Source organism: Pleurodeles waltl, chromosome 7 (assembly GCF_031143425.1).
Source record: "Pleurodeles waltl isolate 20211129_DDA chromosome 7, aPleWal1.hap1.20221129, whole genome shotgun sequence".
Classification (NCBI taxonomy): Eukaryota; Metazoa; Chordata; class Amphibia; order Caudata; family Salamandridae; genus Pleurodeles; species Pleurodeles waltl.
Window position 1 is genome coordinate 1,494,905,074 of NC_090446.1, and position 19,426 is coordinate 1,494,924,499.

Below are 19,426 nucleotides of genomic sequence, written 5' to 3' on the forward strand. Positions count from 1 at the left end.
ACAGTGAGAGTGCTCTGTTCCCGGCATGCATGCTGATCCCAGCTGATGAGACAGTACTGCCAAAACGCGTGGAATAATGGGGCAGTAGCCAGGACCCCGCGCCAAGTCACAAGATGTGCCATATTGATCTCCCCAGCCATCTAGTTTGGCCTTGGTGGACATTTTCCCGGCTGCCTACGTGGGAGGAAAGGACGTGGCAAATGATCAGTCACCTGTGGATTAGGAGGCCTAAGGCCAGACTCACCAGGTGCGGGCAGTTTACTGTTGAGTGGAACTAAGTCAGCGCTAAACAAGCATTTCAAGACACTTTACTCCAGGCACTAGATCCTGAACACGGTATCCCCAAAGCCGGAAAGGTGCCAGATTGCTAGGCGCAGGCCCCAGGGGGCTGTCAAAGACTGAGGCACCCAAAGACAGACTGAACCACGAGGCAGGCCGTCAGGGCCAGAGTGGGAACCGACAGTAGCCCTGGGAAAATGATCAAATAAGCCCGACATCCCACCGAATTAGCAAACGAATTCTCCTCTCTCCCTTCCTCCCTGCACCCTTGTTACTCCTCTTTGCCACTGATTCCGTGAAATGAGATCGTCCGTCACCACTTTCTCCTCCTCCGAATTAATGGCCCGTCTCACAATCTTTTTCTTTCCCTTCCTTTCTTTCTCCGACATTCCACTCTCACTCTCTCCTCTATCTCGCCAACTCCTTCCTCTGTTTTCTCTCTTTACGCTGTTGGTCTGCACAGGATGAGAGCAACAAAAACGCAGCCAAGGGGCCGTTTTTTGGACTACAGAAGTGCGCTCCAGCTGCAGCTCAGGGTGGGCTGGAGAAAGGCCCGAGGGGCAGGAGGTCTGGCCGTGAGGCCTCTGGTCAGCCCCTTGGCCGTGTCTGATGAGAGTCTCCCTACGGCCACCTGTTAACCCCTGGCCTTGCGCGCCGCTCTCACTGCAAGCATCCGCGCGCCGCTCTCACTGCAAGCATCCGCGCGCCCTCCGTGCACCGCGCGCCGCTCTCACTGCAAGCATCCGCGCGCCGCTCTCACTGCAAGCATCCGCGCGCCCTGTGTGCACCGCGCGCCGCTCTCACTGCAAGCATCCGCGCGCCCTGTGTGCACCGCGCGCCGCTCTCACTGCAATCATCTGCGCGCCGCTCTTACTGCAAGCATCCGCGCGCCCTGTGTGCACCGCGCGCCGCTCTCACTGCAAGCATCCGCGCGCCGCTCTCACTGCAAGCCTCCGCGCGCCGCTCTCACTGCAAGCATCCGCGCGCCCTGTGTGCACCGCGCGCCGCTCTCACTGCAAGCATCCGCGCGCCGCTCTCACTGCAAGCATCCGCGCGCCCTGTGTGCACCGCGCGCCGCTCTCACTGCAAGCATCCGCGCGCCCTGCGTGCACCGCGCGCCGCTCTCACTGCAAGCATCCGCGCGCCCTGCGTGCACCGCGCGCCGCTCTCACTGCAAGCATCCGCGCGCCCTGTGTGCACCGCGCGCCGCTCGCACTGCAAGCATCCGCGCGCCGCTCTCACTGCAAGCATCCGCGCGCCCTGTGTGCACCGCGCGCCGCTCTCACTGCAAGCATCCGCGCGCCGCTCTCACTGCAAGCATCCGCGCGCCCTGTGTGCACCGCGCGCCGCTCTCACTGCAAGCATCCGCGCGCCCTGTGTGCACCGCGCGCAGCTCTCACTGCAAGAATCCGCGCGCCCTGTGTGCACCGCGCGCCGCTCTCACTGCAAGAATCCGCGCGCCCTGTGTGCACCGCGCGCCGCTCTCACTGCAAGAATCCACGCGCCCTGCGTGCACCGCGCGCCGCTCTCACTGCAAGCATCCGCGCGCCCTGTGTGCACCGCGCGCCGCTCTCACTGCAAGCATCCGCGCGCCGCTCTCACTGCAAGCATCCGCGCGCCCTGTGTGCACCGCGCGCCGCTCTCACTGCAAGCATCCGCGCGCCCTGTGTGCACCGCGCGCCGCTCGCACTGCAAGCATCCGCGCGCCGCTCTCACTGCAAGCATCCGCGCGCCCTGTGTGCACCGCGCGCCGCTCTCACTGCAAGCATCCGCGCGCCGCTCTCACTGCAAGCATCCGCGCGCCCTGTGTGCACCGCGCGCCGCTCTCACTGCAAGCATCCGCGCGCCCTGTGTGCACCGCGCGCCGCTCTCACTGCAATCATCTGCGCGCCGCTCTTACTGCAAGCATCCGCGCGCCCTGTGTGCACCGCGCGCCGCTCTCACTGCAAGCATCCGCGCGCCGCTCTCACTGCAAGCCTCCGCGCGCCGCTCTCACTGCAAGCATCCGCGCGCCCTGTGTGCACCGCGCGCCGCTCTCACTGCAAGCATCCGCGCGCCGCTCTCACTGCAAGCATCCGCGCGCCCTGTGTGCACCGCGCGCCGCTCTCACTGCAAGCATCCGCGCGCCCTGTGTGCACCGCGCGCAGCTCTCACTGCAAGAATCCGCGCGCCCTGTGTGCACCGCGCGCCGCTCTCACTGCAAGAATCCGCGCGCCCTGCGTGCACCGCGCGCCGCTCTCACTGCAAGCATCCGCGCGCCCTGTGTGCACCGCGCGCCGCTCTCACTGCAAGCATCCGCGCGCCGCTCTCACTGCAAGCATCCGCGCGCCCTGTGTGCACCGCGCGCCGCTCTCACTGCAAGCATCCGCGCGCCCTGTGTGCACCGCGCGCCGCTCGCACTGCAAGCATCCGCGCGCCGCTCTCACTGCAAGCATCCGCGCGCCCTGTGTGCACCGCGCGCCGCTCTCACAGCAAGCATCCGCGCGCCGCTCTCACTGCAAGCATCCGCGCGCCCTGTGTGCACCGCTCTCACTGCAAGCATCCGCGCGCCCTGTGTGCACCGCGCGGCGCTCTCACTGCAAGCATCCGCGCGCCCTGTGTGCACCGCGCGCCGCTCTCACTGCAAGCATCCGCGCGCCGCTCTCACTGCAAGCATCCGCGCGCCCTGTGTGCACCGCGCGCCGCTCTCACTGCAAGCATCCGCGCGCCCTGGGTGCACCGCGCGCCGCTCTCACTGCAAGCATCCGCGCGCCCTGTGTGCACCGCGCGCCGCTCTCACTGCAAGCATCCGCGCGCCCTGTGTGCACCGCGCGCCGCTCTCACTGCAAGCATCCGCGCGCCGCTCTCACTGCAAGCATCCGCGCGTCCTGTGTGCACCACGCGCCGCTCTCACTGCAAGCATCCGCGCGCCCTGTGTGCACCGCGCGCCGCTCTCACTGCAAGCATCCGCGCGCCGCTCTCACTGCAAGCATCCGCGCGCCCTGTGTGCACCGCGCGCCGCTCTCACTGCAAGCATCCGCGCGCAGCTCTCACTGCAAGCATCCGCGCGCCCTGTGTGCACCGCGCGCCGGCTCTCACTGCAAGCATCCGCGCGCCGCTCTCACTGCAAGCATCCGCGCGCCCTGTGTGCACTGCGCGCCGCTCTCACTGCAAGCATCCGCGCGCCCTGTGTGCACTGCGCGCCGCTCTCACTGCAAGCATCCCCGCGCCGCTCTCACTGCAAGCATCCGCGCGCCGCTGACATCCCCTGGACCCGGAAGACCAGGACACGACAAAACGTGGCAGAAGGCCCCGGCCCAGGTGCCTCATCCTCGGACACTCCGGCTGGCCCCGTCTCGTGTCCTGCCTGCGAGTAAACAGCGGAAACTCTGAGACTACGCGCACGTGCAGTGAAAGCCACTTGCACGTCAACAAGCGCTGTGTACAGTTTGTACAATGATACGAAAGAGTGCCCCAATGCGCCATACTTTTTTTTATTTTATTAAAGGGCCAACCTGAGGCTGCAGACCAGCATGTCTTCCTAAAGAGCACGACTCACTTAGCAAATTCACTTCCGACAAACTGTACATCACGAAAGTGAAGGAGCCGCTTAGGGGGAAAGGAATAGACTTTCGAAAGCTTGTTACATATTCCATGTATATTCGTAATACTGAAGTTCCTTACCAGCTCCTTTATCCAGGCCTGTCCGCTGCTTCCAACCGCCCACGTTACAAAGCAAAACAACACTCCAACGCACAGAAGACAATGCACAAGTAGTCACGAGGCAGGAATGAACAATCCATAAAGAAGAACTTTACAAAGCGCTTAATAATCTAAGAAGGCACAACATCACTAACCTTGAGTATACATTATACAGCCTAAAGAAGGCCCAACTATACAAAATACATCACTAAGAAACACAGGACACAACGCAGAGCCACATTTGTTGTATTTGCCAATCCAGCTTGGTTCAGCAAATAAAAAATAAATAAAAAAAAAGCGGGTGGGGGAAGCAACACGGGGAGGCTAGCAGCAACCCAGAGGGTGTGGGTGGGGTACAAGTAACAGGGAGGATGCGAGGGGAGCATTCCGGGGAGAGGGAAAACAGTGTAGATTGCAGAGGGTGGGGGAGAACAGAAAAACAAGCAAGAGAACATGACGGAGAGTACACGGGCAAGAAAACAACACAAGTGGGGAGAAGCACACAATGGTAGGCGCACTATGGAAGGGGCCGGGGAGAACAACATGGACAAAGAAAGCATACTGGTGAGAGGAGACAGCAGGGAATCATATGCACTTTCGCGGAGTCCTTAAAAAGAAAAAAATAGTGCCTGAAATAGCAAGCAGTGTAAGGACACAGTAATGCATCCTTGCTCCAGGGGAGAGACAAACGCAAGAAGAGGAAGGAAGCACAACCACAGACGAATATGATGCAGACATATGAGAGTGAAAACGAGGCTAATCAAGGAAAAACAATGGGCAGGCTCTACGCCCACTGTAAACTAACAACACGTCTCACAACAGACAGACCTAAAGAGCTCAATGTCACAGCCACTCGTACAGACCTAGCAATTTCGTCAGTCATTGTTATCTACCCAACCATACTTCATATGCTGTATTGGGCCACTTGTGGCGATCTACAGCTGTGGTTCCCAACCTGTGTCCGGGGACCCTTGGGGGTCCGCAGAGCATCCTCATGGGGTCCATGACTACTTACAAAATTAAATAATATTAACAGAGTAAATCCCCAGCTTTGAGTACTGACTCAGTGAGGTGTTCCTGGATCTCAATAATGATTTATTGGGGGTCCCTGGGATCCAGTCATGATAAAGTGGGGGATCCACAGAAGTCAACAGGTTGGTAACCACAGATCTACAGCTTTAAGTCTCCTTGAGCAGCACGCCAAGCAAAAGAATGCTCGATTCCCAGGCATGATGACAGTGACATCTCCTGGGTACCTGTGGGTACTGCATGCACAAACTGAACTCCGCTTGGAGTCTTGTGGACTTTCGTATCTGTTGAGAAGATGAAAAAAATAAAGCAACTTTAGGTGAAGAGGAGAGAAAGAGAGCGCGGTTTCTGTTAAGGGGGCTTCCGGAAGGGATCTATGGAGCATAACATCCCTTACATTTAGAAGCGGGGAGATACTCTGAATTTTAAGTACACTTGCAGTGTGACAGCAGAGGGTATGTACATGTGAACTAGACTTGACAGAAGTTATTGTGGAGCCTGAGCAAAAAAGCTCAGAGGAGCCCTCGGAACACGTCTCCCTTTTGTCCGGCTGCCAGAAGCACCTGTTTCTGTGCCTAGTGATACAGCCAGGTAAGTTATCTTCATTAACCCACACGGCAGGCGTGTTTCCATTAAAAATGTATAAATACATTCCACTGAAGCAGAGCGCTCAACTGGACATTGTGAGGGCTGTGGTGGTTGTGACCTCAGCAAAGGTAAGTGCAACACGATGATCTGAGACTGAAGGGGGCTGATTAAACCACCAGACAAGGATAGAAGGTGTAAGTGGATCAACGTGATCATATGGCGTTTCTGGTGGGTCAGTGGATTAATGCATCAACCGAAGTGATCTGTATATGCCCCCACAGTTCTTCCCTGCAGTCACACTCCGACTTTCATCCTTCTCATGTTCTCATGTCGGCGAAATAAGTACCGTCCAGTTAGGTAAAAAGTAAAACATCTGCTATTGGTCAGTAGCTCCAAGAGAGATGCAGCCCACAGATGTACCTGCTGTGATAATAATACTCAGCTCAGGAATATTTTGTTAGCTGGAAGCGAAAAGGAAGATGGTAACTGGGTAGCAGTACGAGGCTGCACTCCTAGCCATGTACACACTCTGCACCAACACAGGGACCTACATTGTGGCATTGATGCTGATGGATGCACGAGATGAGAGCCTCAGCATCCTTAGGCAGAGGGATTCTGGTACATTAAAGGATGGATGTGGGACCGGACAAAGGGAGGGGATAAGGATCTACACATAATCCGAGTGCTTCAAGAGCAGCTGAACAAAAACCCAGGACGAGCTATCACAAGTGTCTCGATGCTATTAAAGGTGAAGGTTTAAAACAGATGGTGATGTATGAACAGTGGTGGGTGAGAAGGGGAACAGGAAACAAAACATGGGCATAAAGGGTAGACAAATTGACTCCCTACGCCTGCAAACGCAGGAAACTTTGCACTTCGCAAACAAGTGCAAAGTTCCCCGACTTTGGCTGAGGCAGACTTTCACTCCCCCGGTCCTTACTCCATGCAGATCGGTGCCACTGTTTCACCTCCCAGATCACTGTCTTCTTCTGATCCATGGCCTACCCAACATGGATGGAAATCGGGATGCAAGAAATGAAGGTTCTCAGAGACAGTATGAGACAAGTTGATATTGAGAACCAATAAACTCAAAATCAAAATAAAGCAATGCCTTGGAAAAAGAAGGTTCCTTTATTTATTAGCGAGAAAACAGTGCACTATATATAATAAGTAACAGAACAATTAGACCATAGACATATTACCTTCTCCCGGCAAGATATGACCATCACAACTACAGAGCTTGGACTACATATCAATTAACATGAGGTTATATGGCCAATGACACTCAATGAACTAACGTTAGGGCGTCCTCAAGAAAGCCTGTGAACTTTCAGGATCTCTGTGTGTTGTCAAGCAGTGGGGATGCAAGACAGAATGTTCCAGTGACCCCAGCTGACTAGCATTCCTCTGCGCTCTAGGTTCTCAGTCACTCTTGATGGATTCAGATCCAGTACTTTTTTCTCAAAAACCCGAAATGAATTCAAAACCATCAACCCAAAACAAACAGACATCCTCAGCCACTATAAAGTTACGACTTTGATAACCAAGTTATGCAAGTCTGTAGTCCAGCTAACAGGGCTACCAGGGTCAGAAATCAGTGTCCACAAGTGACTCAGTTCAGGGGGACATCGGCTGAGATCGATGCTGTGCTGAAGGCGCAGTTCAACAACGTGGGACTACGGGTGCTACACCGCGGATAGCATCATAACTAAATCCTCTTGGGGGACACAAAAACTCTCAAGAGCCTATCTTTGGAAACTGCCCAGTAGCTGTCAAGGTTTTCATTAGGCAGGAGCGCCCGTGGGCCGGGAGATACATATAACCATATCTTCACTATTTAAAGCGGGGCAGGTCCAGCCACAAGTCCAACCACAAGTTCAAAATAATCATTTCAATAGAAATGTAAGTGCAAGAGAGAGAATTCTGACATCACAAGAAGGGGCTTCAGCCAATGGGACGCTGCACAATGGGAGAAGATGAACCGCTGTGTCCAACTGAGGCTGTCAAGGGGGAGGCAAAGGGCCTTTCAAGGCCGTGGACAGAGCTGGTTCGAACTCACGGCACTTGCTGAACTAGAATGCTTCTCTGCTGGTCCCTGGTCTTCTGTCTAAGCAGGTCAATGGCTGAGCTGCAAGACTTCAAGGCTCATGGATTGCTCACTTGTTGAGATAACCCTATCATGGGCTTTAGTCAGCTGATCCTTGCTCTTTGCCCTTCCTTTCAGCATCCTCTCTTCACATTGCGCATTACAGCTCCCTCTGCAGTTGTCAAGAGCAGGGTCTGTCTAGAGTCCTAAGCCTGTTCCTTACCATGAAAAGAAAAAACACAGATTTTTCCACCTGTAAAAGCATTTCTGGATGATGTACAAGGTCTCTGCCCAGAGTTTTATCAAGTATAACTGGCTGGATGGGACCAGTATGTAGCTGCTGTGGGGGCAGTAGTGGGAAGCCAGGGCCAGCCAAAGTCCAAGTTTTACAACTCATGCACATAAAAGACAGACTTCATCGTCTCAGAAATAGGCAGAGCAAGGAGGAAGGACTAGCAACAAGTGGAGAAGTAAAGCTGAATAGTAACCAAACCCTAGCTGGTTGCTAGGAGATAACCAGCAGGCAAATTAAGTCCGACGGGAGAGTTCAGCTTATTCATTGGTTGGGAGGCAAGGCCTTTAAGGGAAGCAGAGGTATATTCCCCCAGCCCACCAGATACCAAAAGCCTCGTTGGTGTCAGAGTCCCACGGACAGTAACACAGACTTTTTCACATCAGTGCAAATAGGAAAAGCAGTGGCAGCTGGTAATTGAAGCAGCGTGGATGGTCGGGTGGGTCACACAGGCACAGTCACTCATACCCATGCATTCACGCACATGGACCCATTCCCCCCTCAATTCACATACACATGCACACACCCATTCACAGTGCACACTCACGAGTACACATACATTCAAACATACACACAGGCATGCACCAAACATTAAAACAAATACTTAACTGTGCTGCAGCAATGATCCTGGGAAGTGGTTCCTGCCGATTAGGACTGCCAGCTCCTCTCATTGACTGCCCTTGTTTTCGGTCTTTTGGTTGTCACCTGGTGGGATAGAATCAGTGAGACTGCTGACCACACTGACTCTGATGAGCCTCACTGATTGACACTTGGCCTTGGACACATCAGGGCTTAAAAATGAAGCACCCAGATTCAAGGCTATCAGTGATGCTCCCCCTCATCATGAGGGGAAGGACCACCACACACTTTGCTGGACGAGGAGGTCACGGCCACCGGGCTGTAACATCTTCAGCCTGGCAAAGTTCAGCTCAGACAGCCAGGTGCCTGAGGATTTAACACAAGTACATCGCCTGACTGCCTGACCTGAACATGAAGACTGTCAGGCTGACATTTGCTCTGCTTGACAGACACTCTTCATATTTGGAAAAAGCAGGGGCCCCGGCCCCCCTATCCTTAAGGATGATTTGCCAGTGAGAAAAGGACAACCTATAGCGGGACTACCATTTTGCGTAGGTATCACTAGGTTTTTCCTCCTAGTGACATCACTTACTCTTCATATGAACCCTCAGGTACATGAGAGATGCATAGCATGCTACAGACAGCACATCACTCACTGTGTTGGAACCAAGGATGGGAAAATGAAGATTTACAGCGGAGATGTCAGTAGCGCTCTCCCCTCCAGCTGTATGGATACACAAATTGGTGAGGAAAGTGGGGAAGGATTTTTCTCCACATCTTTGGAAAGCATTTTTAAGCATCACAATCTTTGTGAAATTCACTGAGCTTACAAAGTCTTTAAACAAACTTCAGGAGAACAATTGAACAAATAGTAGGGTAGTGACAGAGAAAGTCTGCAAGAACCTAATTTTGTCTATGGCATTAATAAAAAAATATATATCCTTTTTCCCCACAAACTTAACATGGGAAAAGTTGGGAAACTCGTGAAACTGAGCGAAGTGTGATGTTTGGCAGCTTTACCCAGTTTTGACAGAGAATTTTAAAACTTTGTCCATCCATGAAAAAAATTGCCTGATCTACTGAACATGAGTTAGGCACCACTAACCTTCCAGAGCTTAATATGAGGGATCAGTAGCCGCCATCAAAGAGAGATAACAGTGCCTTTTGGAAGCACACCCAGCCAGCAGTGCCCTGCTGGTGAATGTCACAAAAACATGGCCTGCCAAAAAATGAATCACACAGTTCACTGCAGGAAACAAAGGGGGGTGATGGAAAACTGGAAGGGGCCAGTGTTGCACAGATTTCTAGGAGTAGGAGTTTGAACCCATCAGAAACCTAGAGAACATGGTTATGGTTACAGCAAGCTAGCTTCTAGACCAACCTGGGGGCATATTGTTGAGCCCCTAGCACCACCGGAACATCAATTTTTGTGACGCTCGGGTGGCGCAAAGCCCTGCACCATGTGTACAAGTTGGCGTTAAGCCACTTTTTGTGACTTAACAGCACCTTGTAAATACGTCCCCTTCACACGCAACCCTTTGTGTGGAAGGGGTGTGCAAAGGGTGTTGCTGTGGGCGTGCCACAGCAACACCCATTGCATTTTGACGCTGCCTCAGATTTATGAGTTTTCGTAAACCTGAGGCAGCGCCAAAATCTAACGCCACCCCAGCAGTGGCATTAGCAAGGCGCAACAAGGAGGAATACTTTTATTCCTACTCGTGTTTTGCTTTTGCTATGTATGCTGCTGTGGTGATTGGAATGTTGGATAGCTACAATGGGAGTAGAATGAGGGGATGGAATGGTCAGACAAGGAGAATGTTGTGGGTGGCAGTTGTTGCAGGGCAGTTGCTGGAGGATGTCGAGTTGGCGTTGCTCCCTTACGACTAACCTTGCTTTTTATTAAATTGAGTTGGGAACAAATATGTCTGGGTGGCACATTCTTTTCTCCACAGCTGCAGTCTGGTTTTTAAAGTGCATTTCTATGTTTTTTTGTAACATATAGTAATTTTTATTACTATACGTTTATCCAACCACCGCTGTGCACGGCCTTTGGCCATGAACGGCAGAGGTTGCCTGCAAAATCTGGCCTGCAGACACAGCCTGTGTCTAACACCCCCTAACCACCCAACCCCATGCTGTGCACAGCCCTTTGGCTGTGCACAGCAGAACCTGGCCACTGGGGGTCAGAATAGGTGTGACAGGGTGTATCTGGGGGTGAGAGTGTCTGTTAGAGTGTCTGTCTGGGTGTGAGAGTGTGTACATCAGTGTTTTTGCGGGTGTATCAGTGTGTGCTCAGGTCTGTGAGTGGGATCATGAGGCTGTCAGTGGGTCTGTGAGTGGGTGTGTGAGTCTGAGTGGTTCTGTGAATGGGTGCGTAACTGTCTGAGGGGTCTGTGAGTGATTGCGTGAGGGTCTGACTGGGGCTGTGTGTGTGCCGAAGGGACTGAGTGGGTCGGTGATTGGGTGTGTGAGTGTCTGAGAGAGTCTGTGAGTGGGTACGTAAGGGTCTGAGTGTGTGTGTGAGTGGGAGGAAAAGATTGAAAGAGAGAGAGAGAAAAAGAGAGAGAGAGGGAGAGAGATAGAATTTTTTTTAGGTTTTGTTGTATGATCTACTTAGAATGAGGTACTTCTGTACAATTTAAAATAAAAATATATCTGTCATTTTTACAAATTAAAATAATTTGTAATAAAATAAAATAAAAAAAAAGAGAAGTTAGTCTGGCTGGGCTCGAGCCATTAGTGCTCAGTATGAAGGTCTGTGAACTTCACACTGAGCTATTGTTTTTTTTAGTTTTTTGTTTTAGCCCTTTATGGGCTATCTGGGACCGTCGCTCCTTATTTTTTTTTTTTTTTTATATTTTACAAAATGCCCTGGATCTGTGAAGCCTTAAGGATTCCCTCTTGGTGTTATTGCTTTAGCAAGCACGGAGCTGCTTTAACAGCATCTATGTGCTTGCTGAAGCATTTCATCTCTAACCCCTTCATTCATGAAAGCTCCGCTGTTTGACAGCGGGATCTGGTTTACAGGTCCCGTTGTCAAACAGCGGAGTGTTTTCTGTGGCTTGGCTGCAGAGCTGCAGCCCAGCCACTGCAAACAGCTATGTCCCAGGGGTGGGTACCCCAGGACATAGCAGGAGCCAGCCCTGGGGGTGGTGGTCCCCAGGGCCATCTGTGGCTCCAAGAGGCGGCCACGTGGCCTACCCTCCAGTGTATGCATAGCCCCAAGGATGTGGTGGTCCCCAGAGCTTGAGGGTCTCAGAGGGACCCTCTTTCTTTTATTCAATATATTTTTTAAAATATTTGCCCTGGGGAGGTGGTGATCCCCAAGGCAGCGGGGGGAGGCATGCGCCCCCGCATATCTAATCAAAGCCCTAGGGAGGTGGTGGTCCCCAGGGCACCGGGAGGGGGCCAGGATGTCGGCCCCCCTGCTTTTTTTAAACAAATGCCCCCAGGACTTGGCCCACTAGGGTGCTTTATAATACCAAAGTGTGGGAGCCCTCGCTTCATTTAAAAAAAAATTATGGCGGATCCACTGCAACTTCATCTGTAAAATAAATAAAACATGTTTTTTAGCCCTTGGGGGGTCCCTTTGGGACCCCAACACCAGAGCTAAGGGGTCATGGTGTTCATACCCTGGCCCCTTTTCTTTATTTTTTACGACTCGGTTTCAGCCAAGTCCCAAGATGGCTGACAACACTTCAACGGCTTCTGTTGTTGAAGTGTCAACCAATCAGATCTCATCCTGTCCAACGAACTGGCTCTAGGTCCTAACTATATGTACCTAGTGGTGACCACCATATTATAATTATATATATTAGAACATATTAGATTGAACACTTCTATATACACAGCAGAGCCTGAAGTACCACGCAGCCAGCCACCACATGGTATTCAGTGGCACTTCTCACCGTTATACATTGCAAACAAGGAACAGACCAGATAGACCAATTCTGATCCAGCAAACAGAGCACTGATGGAACGCACAGCTGGCTGCCATGTGGCTTCCAATGGCACTTTCACCAATACATCTCACACACAAACTCCCCATAGAAAACAATGCCAAAGGACTCATGGTATGCAGCCACCCCATCTCGGATATGCCAAATAGGAGGATATCACAGTGTCAATTCCACCCCCTCTAAAAAACATCTCAAACAAACATGCAACAGAATAACTTAAACTTAACGTCTCACACACATCCCAAATGCAAACTTCACATTAGCTAGAACACCGCACACAATCCTAGCTTAGCACAGGCATGCCCCATACTCTTCAATAACACCCAGAATATTTCCATCGGCTGTACAGTGAACTTGTCTACCTGGTTAGAAGACGTGTTTGCAAATTGTAAAACTCTACAGTCTCAACTCTATGGGGCCACACATCTACAGCTCCATCAATTAAAGAATAGTTATGAAAACGAAGCATGTACCAGAACATCACACCAATGACAGAATCACAGGCCAATTTATACTGGTCTATGATGTAAACCATGTAATGGTTTGAACATTTTCCCACAAATTAATAACAGTTGCATGAGACCATACCAACTGCATACATATCTAAACATATGTCTTTAGAAGGCTAAAATCTATCTTACCTGGATATAATCCACTGTGGTTCCCAGAGCCTTGAAAGCAGTGTACATCACCTCTCGCTTTCCACCCCATTTTTGCATGATGCACACACAACGCTTGTTCTGGATCAAATCCTCCACTATCATCCGCCCAGGGTCTTCCCGGGGAATCTCACAGTGATGAACTTCCCCTCTACCGTGTCTGTGTTTTTCCACCATGTTTGTGGTCTCGGTCCACTCTCCTGTGGCACCATTGCCACTGGAGTGGTAGTTCCCTGCCCAGATATATGTTCCAATCTCTTTCTCCTCCTTGAATACCTCCTTGAACATGTCTAGCATGTAGCGGTCTTCCTCACTGTTCCCATCAATGACCATGATGATCTTCAGACATGCCTGAGAGTAAACTATGGAGCGGGCTGAGACCAGGCACTGCTTGAGGTACTTGGGATCTTCCTGATAGGCAGAGATGGTGAGGGCCACTTTCCTCTTACCACTGCAGGTCAGACTGTCACTCTCCATGCGACGATGCTCCAGGTAGGCGAAGAAGCTCTGGACCACCAAGTGTAGCACCTGTATTGCTCCATAGACACCAAAAGATGTGAGACGCAGACGGTCATGGGTGATCTGAAATTCTACAACATAGGCTGCCAGCACACCAGTGAAAACTGCCACAGCCAAAGCTACGGTCAGGATGCGCCGGATCAATGAGGCAGGGACTGTCTTTGGTGTGACCGAACCTACAGCTGGAATAAGTGGTGAGAGGATGGAAAAGTAAGGAGAGGAAATAATAAAAAATAATGAGTAGAGAGCAACACACATTTCAAGGTGTGAAAAGCATACATAAGGGAGTTTTTGACGGCGGAGACTTGTAACAAATGTAATTTTAGGCTTCTCAGAACACTCATTTCAGTTTTGTTAACATTTGAGATGCTTTACATGGCACAATGTGTGCCAAAAGGTTTGTGAATGAAATTCAAGATACACATGATACTATATACTATGGTCAATCAAATAAGTGATGAGGCAAGCCAAGTATTGAAGAAAAACACCGAGGGGCATATTAACAAGCCCCTAGCACCACCGGAGCATCATTTTTGTGAGGCTCCGATGGCGATGTGCACTGCCCCATATTTACAAGGCAGGTGCTAAGCCACTTTTGTGGCTTAACATTGCTATGTAAATATGGCCCCCTCCAATATAGTTTTCTGCGGCAGAGGGACGTGCACTGGATGTTGCTGTGGGCGTTCCACTGCAACACGTATTACTTTGGATGCCCGAGATTTACAAGAATTCAGAAATCTGTGGCAGCACCCTCGGGGTGGCGTTAGCATGGCGCAATGAGAAAAAATACTTTTATTTCTTCTCGTTTTTGCTTTTTCTATGTGTTCTGCATTCTGCAGCACACATAGAAAGAGCAAAATTCCAATAATTATTGTTTATGTGCAGGGTGTTCCTTCTTGCATTAATAGACCTCTCTAGCATACGAAGGTAGCTGTAGTTCTTCTCATAGCCACCAAGTTCTGATAGCCCTCCTCAAACTTTATGAAGCACTGATAGATCTTCTAATACAAATTAAAGTTTTGATGGACCTTCTGATGCCTTTTCGTGCAGTGATGGCATACTCACACAGATCAAAGCATTGATGGGTCTTTTCAAATCTAATAATGCACTCACAGTACTGTTGAAAACTACTAAATCGCCCACAGTATGTAGCACTCGCAGATCTCACTGGACCTAGTAGAGCACATGCTGTCTTTCCTGAACTACAGAATCAATGCCAGACCTTGCCACACCTTCCAAAGCTCTGAAAAAAAAAACAGACCCATGAAAGCATCATAGTTCACTTAGCCACCTTCTCAGACCCACCAAAGCATTAATGGCCTCCATACCAAAGCAATAGTAAGGGATTCTATGTTTGTCAAAAATATCTCTACGCTTTCTGCAACCCACCAAGGCACTGATAGTCCTGCTCAGACCTACAAAAGCACTGACAGATATTTTCATGCTTACCAAGCACCAAAAAAACATAGAAGATTGCAAATGCATTGATAGACCTTCACAGACCTACCACAGTATGGTCAGTAGTTTACAGGCTTACAAAAGCACTGCTATACCTTCTCTTATCTATCTCAGCAGTGATAGAGTTTCTAAGACCTACCAAAAACACTTCTAGTTCTGTGCCGACCTACTCAAGGACTGACAGTCCTAGTAGTTGTTACTAAAGCATTGACAGTCCTTTTGAGAAGGTTCTCTGATCTCCCAATGCACTGACTGATCTACTAAGACACACCAAAACAAGAATAATTCCACCCAGAACTACTATAGCAATGACATTCCTTATCAGTTTTACTAAGCGTTGATGGATCTTATGCGACCTCCCAAAGCACCCCTGCCATGCATTGTTTTTCTTCAAAGATTTTACTGCAAATATTACATTGATATTATGAATGATGTTATCAAAGATGTAATGAGTGCCGTAATTTGTGTGGTAATTAGCAGAGCATGGTGAGGGTGCAAGTTATAGTTAGCTTAGGGCACAAGCTATAGTTACTTGAGGTAACTCTAACTATAACAGGTGAATTTGTGTGGTTTGTACGTTTAAAATGTAAACCTAACTATAATGTCCCTGTAATCTTTGTTTTTTTAAGTGAATTTCTATGCCTTTTTTTTAATTCTATTTCCTAATTATAACATCCCTGTAGTCTTTGTTTTTTTTCAGTGAATTTCTATGTTTTTTTTTACGTAAACTAATTTTTCATTACTATACTTTAATACAACCAAGGCCGCGCACAGCCGAAAGCGGTTGGCAACAGGGTCTGGAGCCCACCCCTATAACCACCCAACAATACACTGTGCAAAGCCTTCAGCCGTGCGTGGCAGGGGATGGCCGCAAGGCCTGGCGTGCATCCAATCCTTGCGGCCAACACCTCTAAGCACCTAACCCCACACTGCGCATGGCTTTTGGCCATGTGCAGCAGGAGTTGGTCGCAGGTCTGCATGGCCCTCCTCCCCCGGACGATTTTGGCTCCAGGAAACCTATCTCCTGTGGCCCGGCGTTAGTTTATATATTTTTTTCTGGGGAGGGGGGCTGTGTGTCCCTCCTCCCTGGGCCGATCTCAGCCCTGAGGACTCGATCCCCTGGGGGCTGGCCTAAACATTTAGGGTTTTTTTGGCAGGGGGTCTGCGCAGTCTCCCTCCCTGGGCCGATCTGAGCCCCAGACACCCCATTCCCCAGGGCAAGGCCTAAACATGTAATTTTATTTTTAGGGAGGGCAGCTGCACAGCTCCCCTACCCAGGCCAATCTTGGTCTCAGGGACCCCAGGGACCAGCCATGTCACCTGGGTGCCCACCAGGGCACCCAGTCACAATGTTGGGGGCCACAGGGGGATACCAAAGGCCCCCGGGTTGGGTGGTTATAGGGGTTGACCGCAGGGCCTGGCCACAAGTCAGGCCTTGCAGCCAACCACTGCTTCACATGGCCAAAGTCTGTGTGCAGCACGGGTTTGGTTGGCTATAGGGGTTTGCTGCTGGGCCTGACCACAGGCCAGGCGTTGCAGGGGATGCCCACTGCACACATCCGAAGACCATGTGTAACGCATGGTTGGGTGGTTACAGGGGTTGGTTGCAGAGCCTGGACTCAAGCCAGGCTCTGTGGTCAATCCATGCTGCCACGGCCGGTGGCCGTGTGCAGCATGGGGTCAGGTGGTTATAAGGGTTTGCAACAGGGCTTGGGCGCAGGCCAGGCCCTGTGGCCAACCATCGCCGTGCACAGTCAAAGGCTATACACAGTTGTGATTGAATTAACGTATAATAATGAAAATGAATTTACATTTAAAAAAGTAGAAATTCACTGAAAAAAACAAGGGTTACACGGACGTTATAGTTAGGAAATAGAATTAATAATAAAATAGAAATTCACTGAAAAATATTTAAAATAATTAGGCCGGGCTTGGGGTGATGGGGTCCCTGTAGAACACTTACAAAAACAAAAAACATACCCACACAGCCACTAATATACCCACTCACTCACCCATACAAGCAGTCATACACCCACACACTCAGCTATCTAGTGACAGACACAGTCACTCACTCTTCAATACAGACACTTACACACAGAGTAACTCACCTGTACAACAACTACCACAACCAATCACTCACCCATACAATCACTGACACACCCAGTCAGTCACCCATGCAGACACTAACACACCAACTCACAAACTGAGAACTACTCACACATGCACTTACTCTCCCATACAGTCACTAATACAGCCTTTCACTTATGTATCCATTCACTTATACACCTGCTTAGTCACCCATACAGTCACTGACTCACCCACTCACTCTCCAACACAGTCACTAACAGTTAGACTTTTCATCCTTGGCGTGGTCTCCCTTAACTTTTTGCCTCTGTTCCCCAGGTTGTTGATGTGTGCTGGACTCTGATTTTAGTGTTTTTGTTACTCTGGGCACTTTACCACTGCTTACCAGTGCTAAAGTGCAAGTGCTCCTTTACAAAATGTGTATGTAATTGGCTTATCCATGATTGGCATATTTGATTCACTAGTAAGTCCCTAGTAAAGTGCACTAGAGGTGCCAGGGCCTGTAAATCAAATGCTACTAGTGGGCCTGCAGCACTGGTTGTGCCACCCACATAAGTAGCTCTGTAATCATGTTGCAGACCTGCCACTGCAGTGTCTGCGTGTGCAGTTTTAACTGTAAATTCGACTTGGTAAGTGTACCCACTTGCCAGGCCCAAACCTTCCCTTTTCCTACGTGTCAGACACCCCTAAGTTAGGCCCTAGGTAGCCCCAAGGGCAGGGTGCAGTGTGTGGTTAAGGTAGGACATATAGTAATGTGTTTTATATGTCCTGACAGTGAAATATTGCTAAATTCATTTTTCACTTTTGCAAGGTCTGTCCCTCTCATAGGTTAACATGGGTGCTACCCTTAAATCTGATTAAAGTGTAGATTATCTTTGGGAGTGCATGGACATGTGGAGTTTGGGGTCTCTGAGCTCACAATTTAAAAATACATCTTTTAGTAAAGTTGATTTTGAGATTGTGTGTTTCAAAATGCCACTTTTAGAAAGTGAGCATCTTCTTGCTTATACCATTTCTGTGACTCTGCCTGGTTGTGGATTCCCTGTCTGGGTCAGTTTGACAGTTGGGCTGGTTGCACCTCACACTAGACCGTGACACAAAGGGAGCTGGGGTGTATCCTGATGAGCCATCTGTGCTAGGAGAGAGGAGAGGAGTGGTCACTCACACCTGAAAGGGCTGTGCCTGCCCTCACACAATGCAGTCTCCAACCCCCTGGTGAATGTCTAGGGCCTGGCCTGGGCAAGGCAGGATTTCACATTCAAAAGAGACTTTACTTTGAAGTAGGCCTACTTCAAAGGAGAATTTGGGTATAAGAAGGGCACTCAAAACCACAGACTTTAGAACACTTCTAGAAACAAGAGGAACCTCTGCCTAGAGAAGAGTTGAAGAGCTGAGGAAGAAGAGCTGCCCTGCCTGTGACTGTGCTTTGTGGAGCTATCCTGCACTTGCTGCTTCTGCCAGAGTAAGAGGGCAAAGACTGGACTTTGTGTGCCTTCCATCTTGAGAAGAAATCTCCAAGGGCTTGATTAAGTGCTTGCCTCCTGTTGTTTGAAGTCTCAGAGACAGCAAAGACTTCTCTCTGCCAGCACCTGGAGTCTCTGGAGAGACTCCTACTCTGCCCCATGGTGGCCATCCAGTTCCTGGGACCCTCAAAGGAGAAGTTGGCAGCCTAAGAGGAGGAAATCCACACACAGAGCGCCGTTCGGGGAAAAGATCGACGCATCTCTAATCTGCGGCTGAAAAAATGACACACCGCCAGCTCCGTGGCTGAAAATCGCCACGTACCGGAAACGCAACTGAAGAATCGCCGCACAGAGCAGGAGAAACAACGCGCAGCATCGCTGACGGAGGCTGGGAGATCACAACCCATGCTGCTTGGTTTTCGGATCATCGTGCGGCTAGATTTCCAACGCAAACACGGCTGGGCATGTAAAAACAACACAAGGCCTGCCCGGACCCGAGAGTGCTGACCGGATCGACGCATTGCTCTCCTGCGGAGAGAAGAAACAATGCGCCCGACCCTGACGAAAGGAGAAACAACGCACGGTCTCGCTCGTGAGTGAAATCGACGCATCACAAGCCCTTTTTGACGCACACTCGCCCATGCAGGGTTATTTTTGACGCACCCAAGGTACATTTTTCACGCTAACAGTATTAGTGTGTGTTTTAAACTACATAAAGACTCTTTTTGCTTTTTAATTGATTACTTGGC

The 19,426-nt window shown here is 50.3% G+C and overlaps 1 protein-coding gene across 1 annotated transcript in view; it reads right to left on the reverse strand.

The window, feature by feature from the left end:
- The window catches only part of LOC138247091 (hyaluronan synthase 1-like), a 191,970-nt gene that overhangs the window by 21,475 nt on the left and 151,069 nt on the right, over positions 1–19,426 (reverse strand). The window contains exon 5 of the mRNA XM_069201836.1: positions 13,135–13,853. Within this exon, the coding sequence (XP_069057937.1) occupies positions 13,135–13,853 (719 nt within the window). The remainder of the gene's footprint in view (positions 1–13,134; positions 13,854–19,426) is intronic.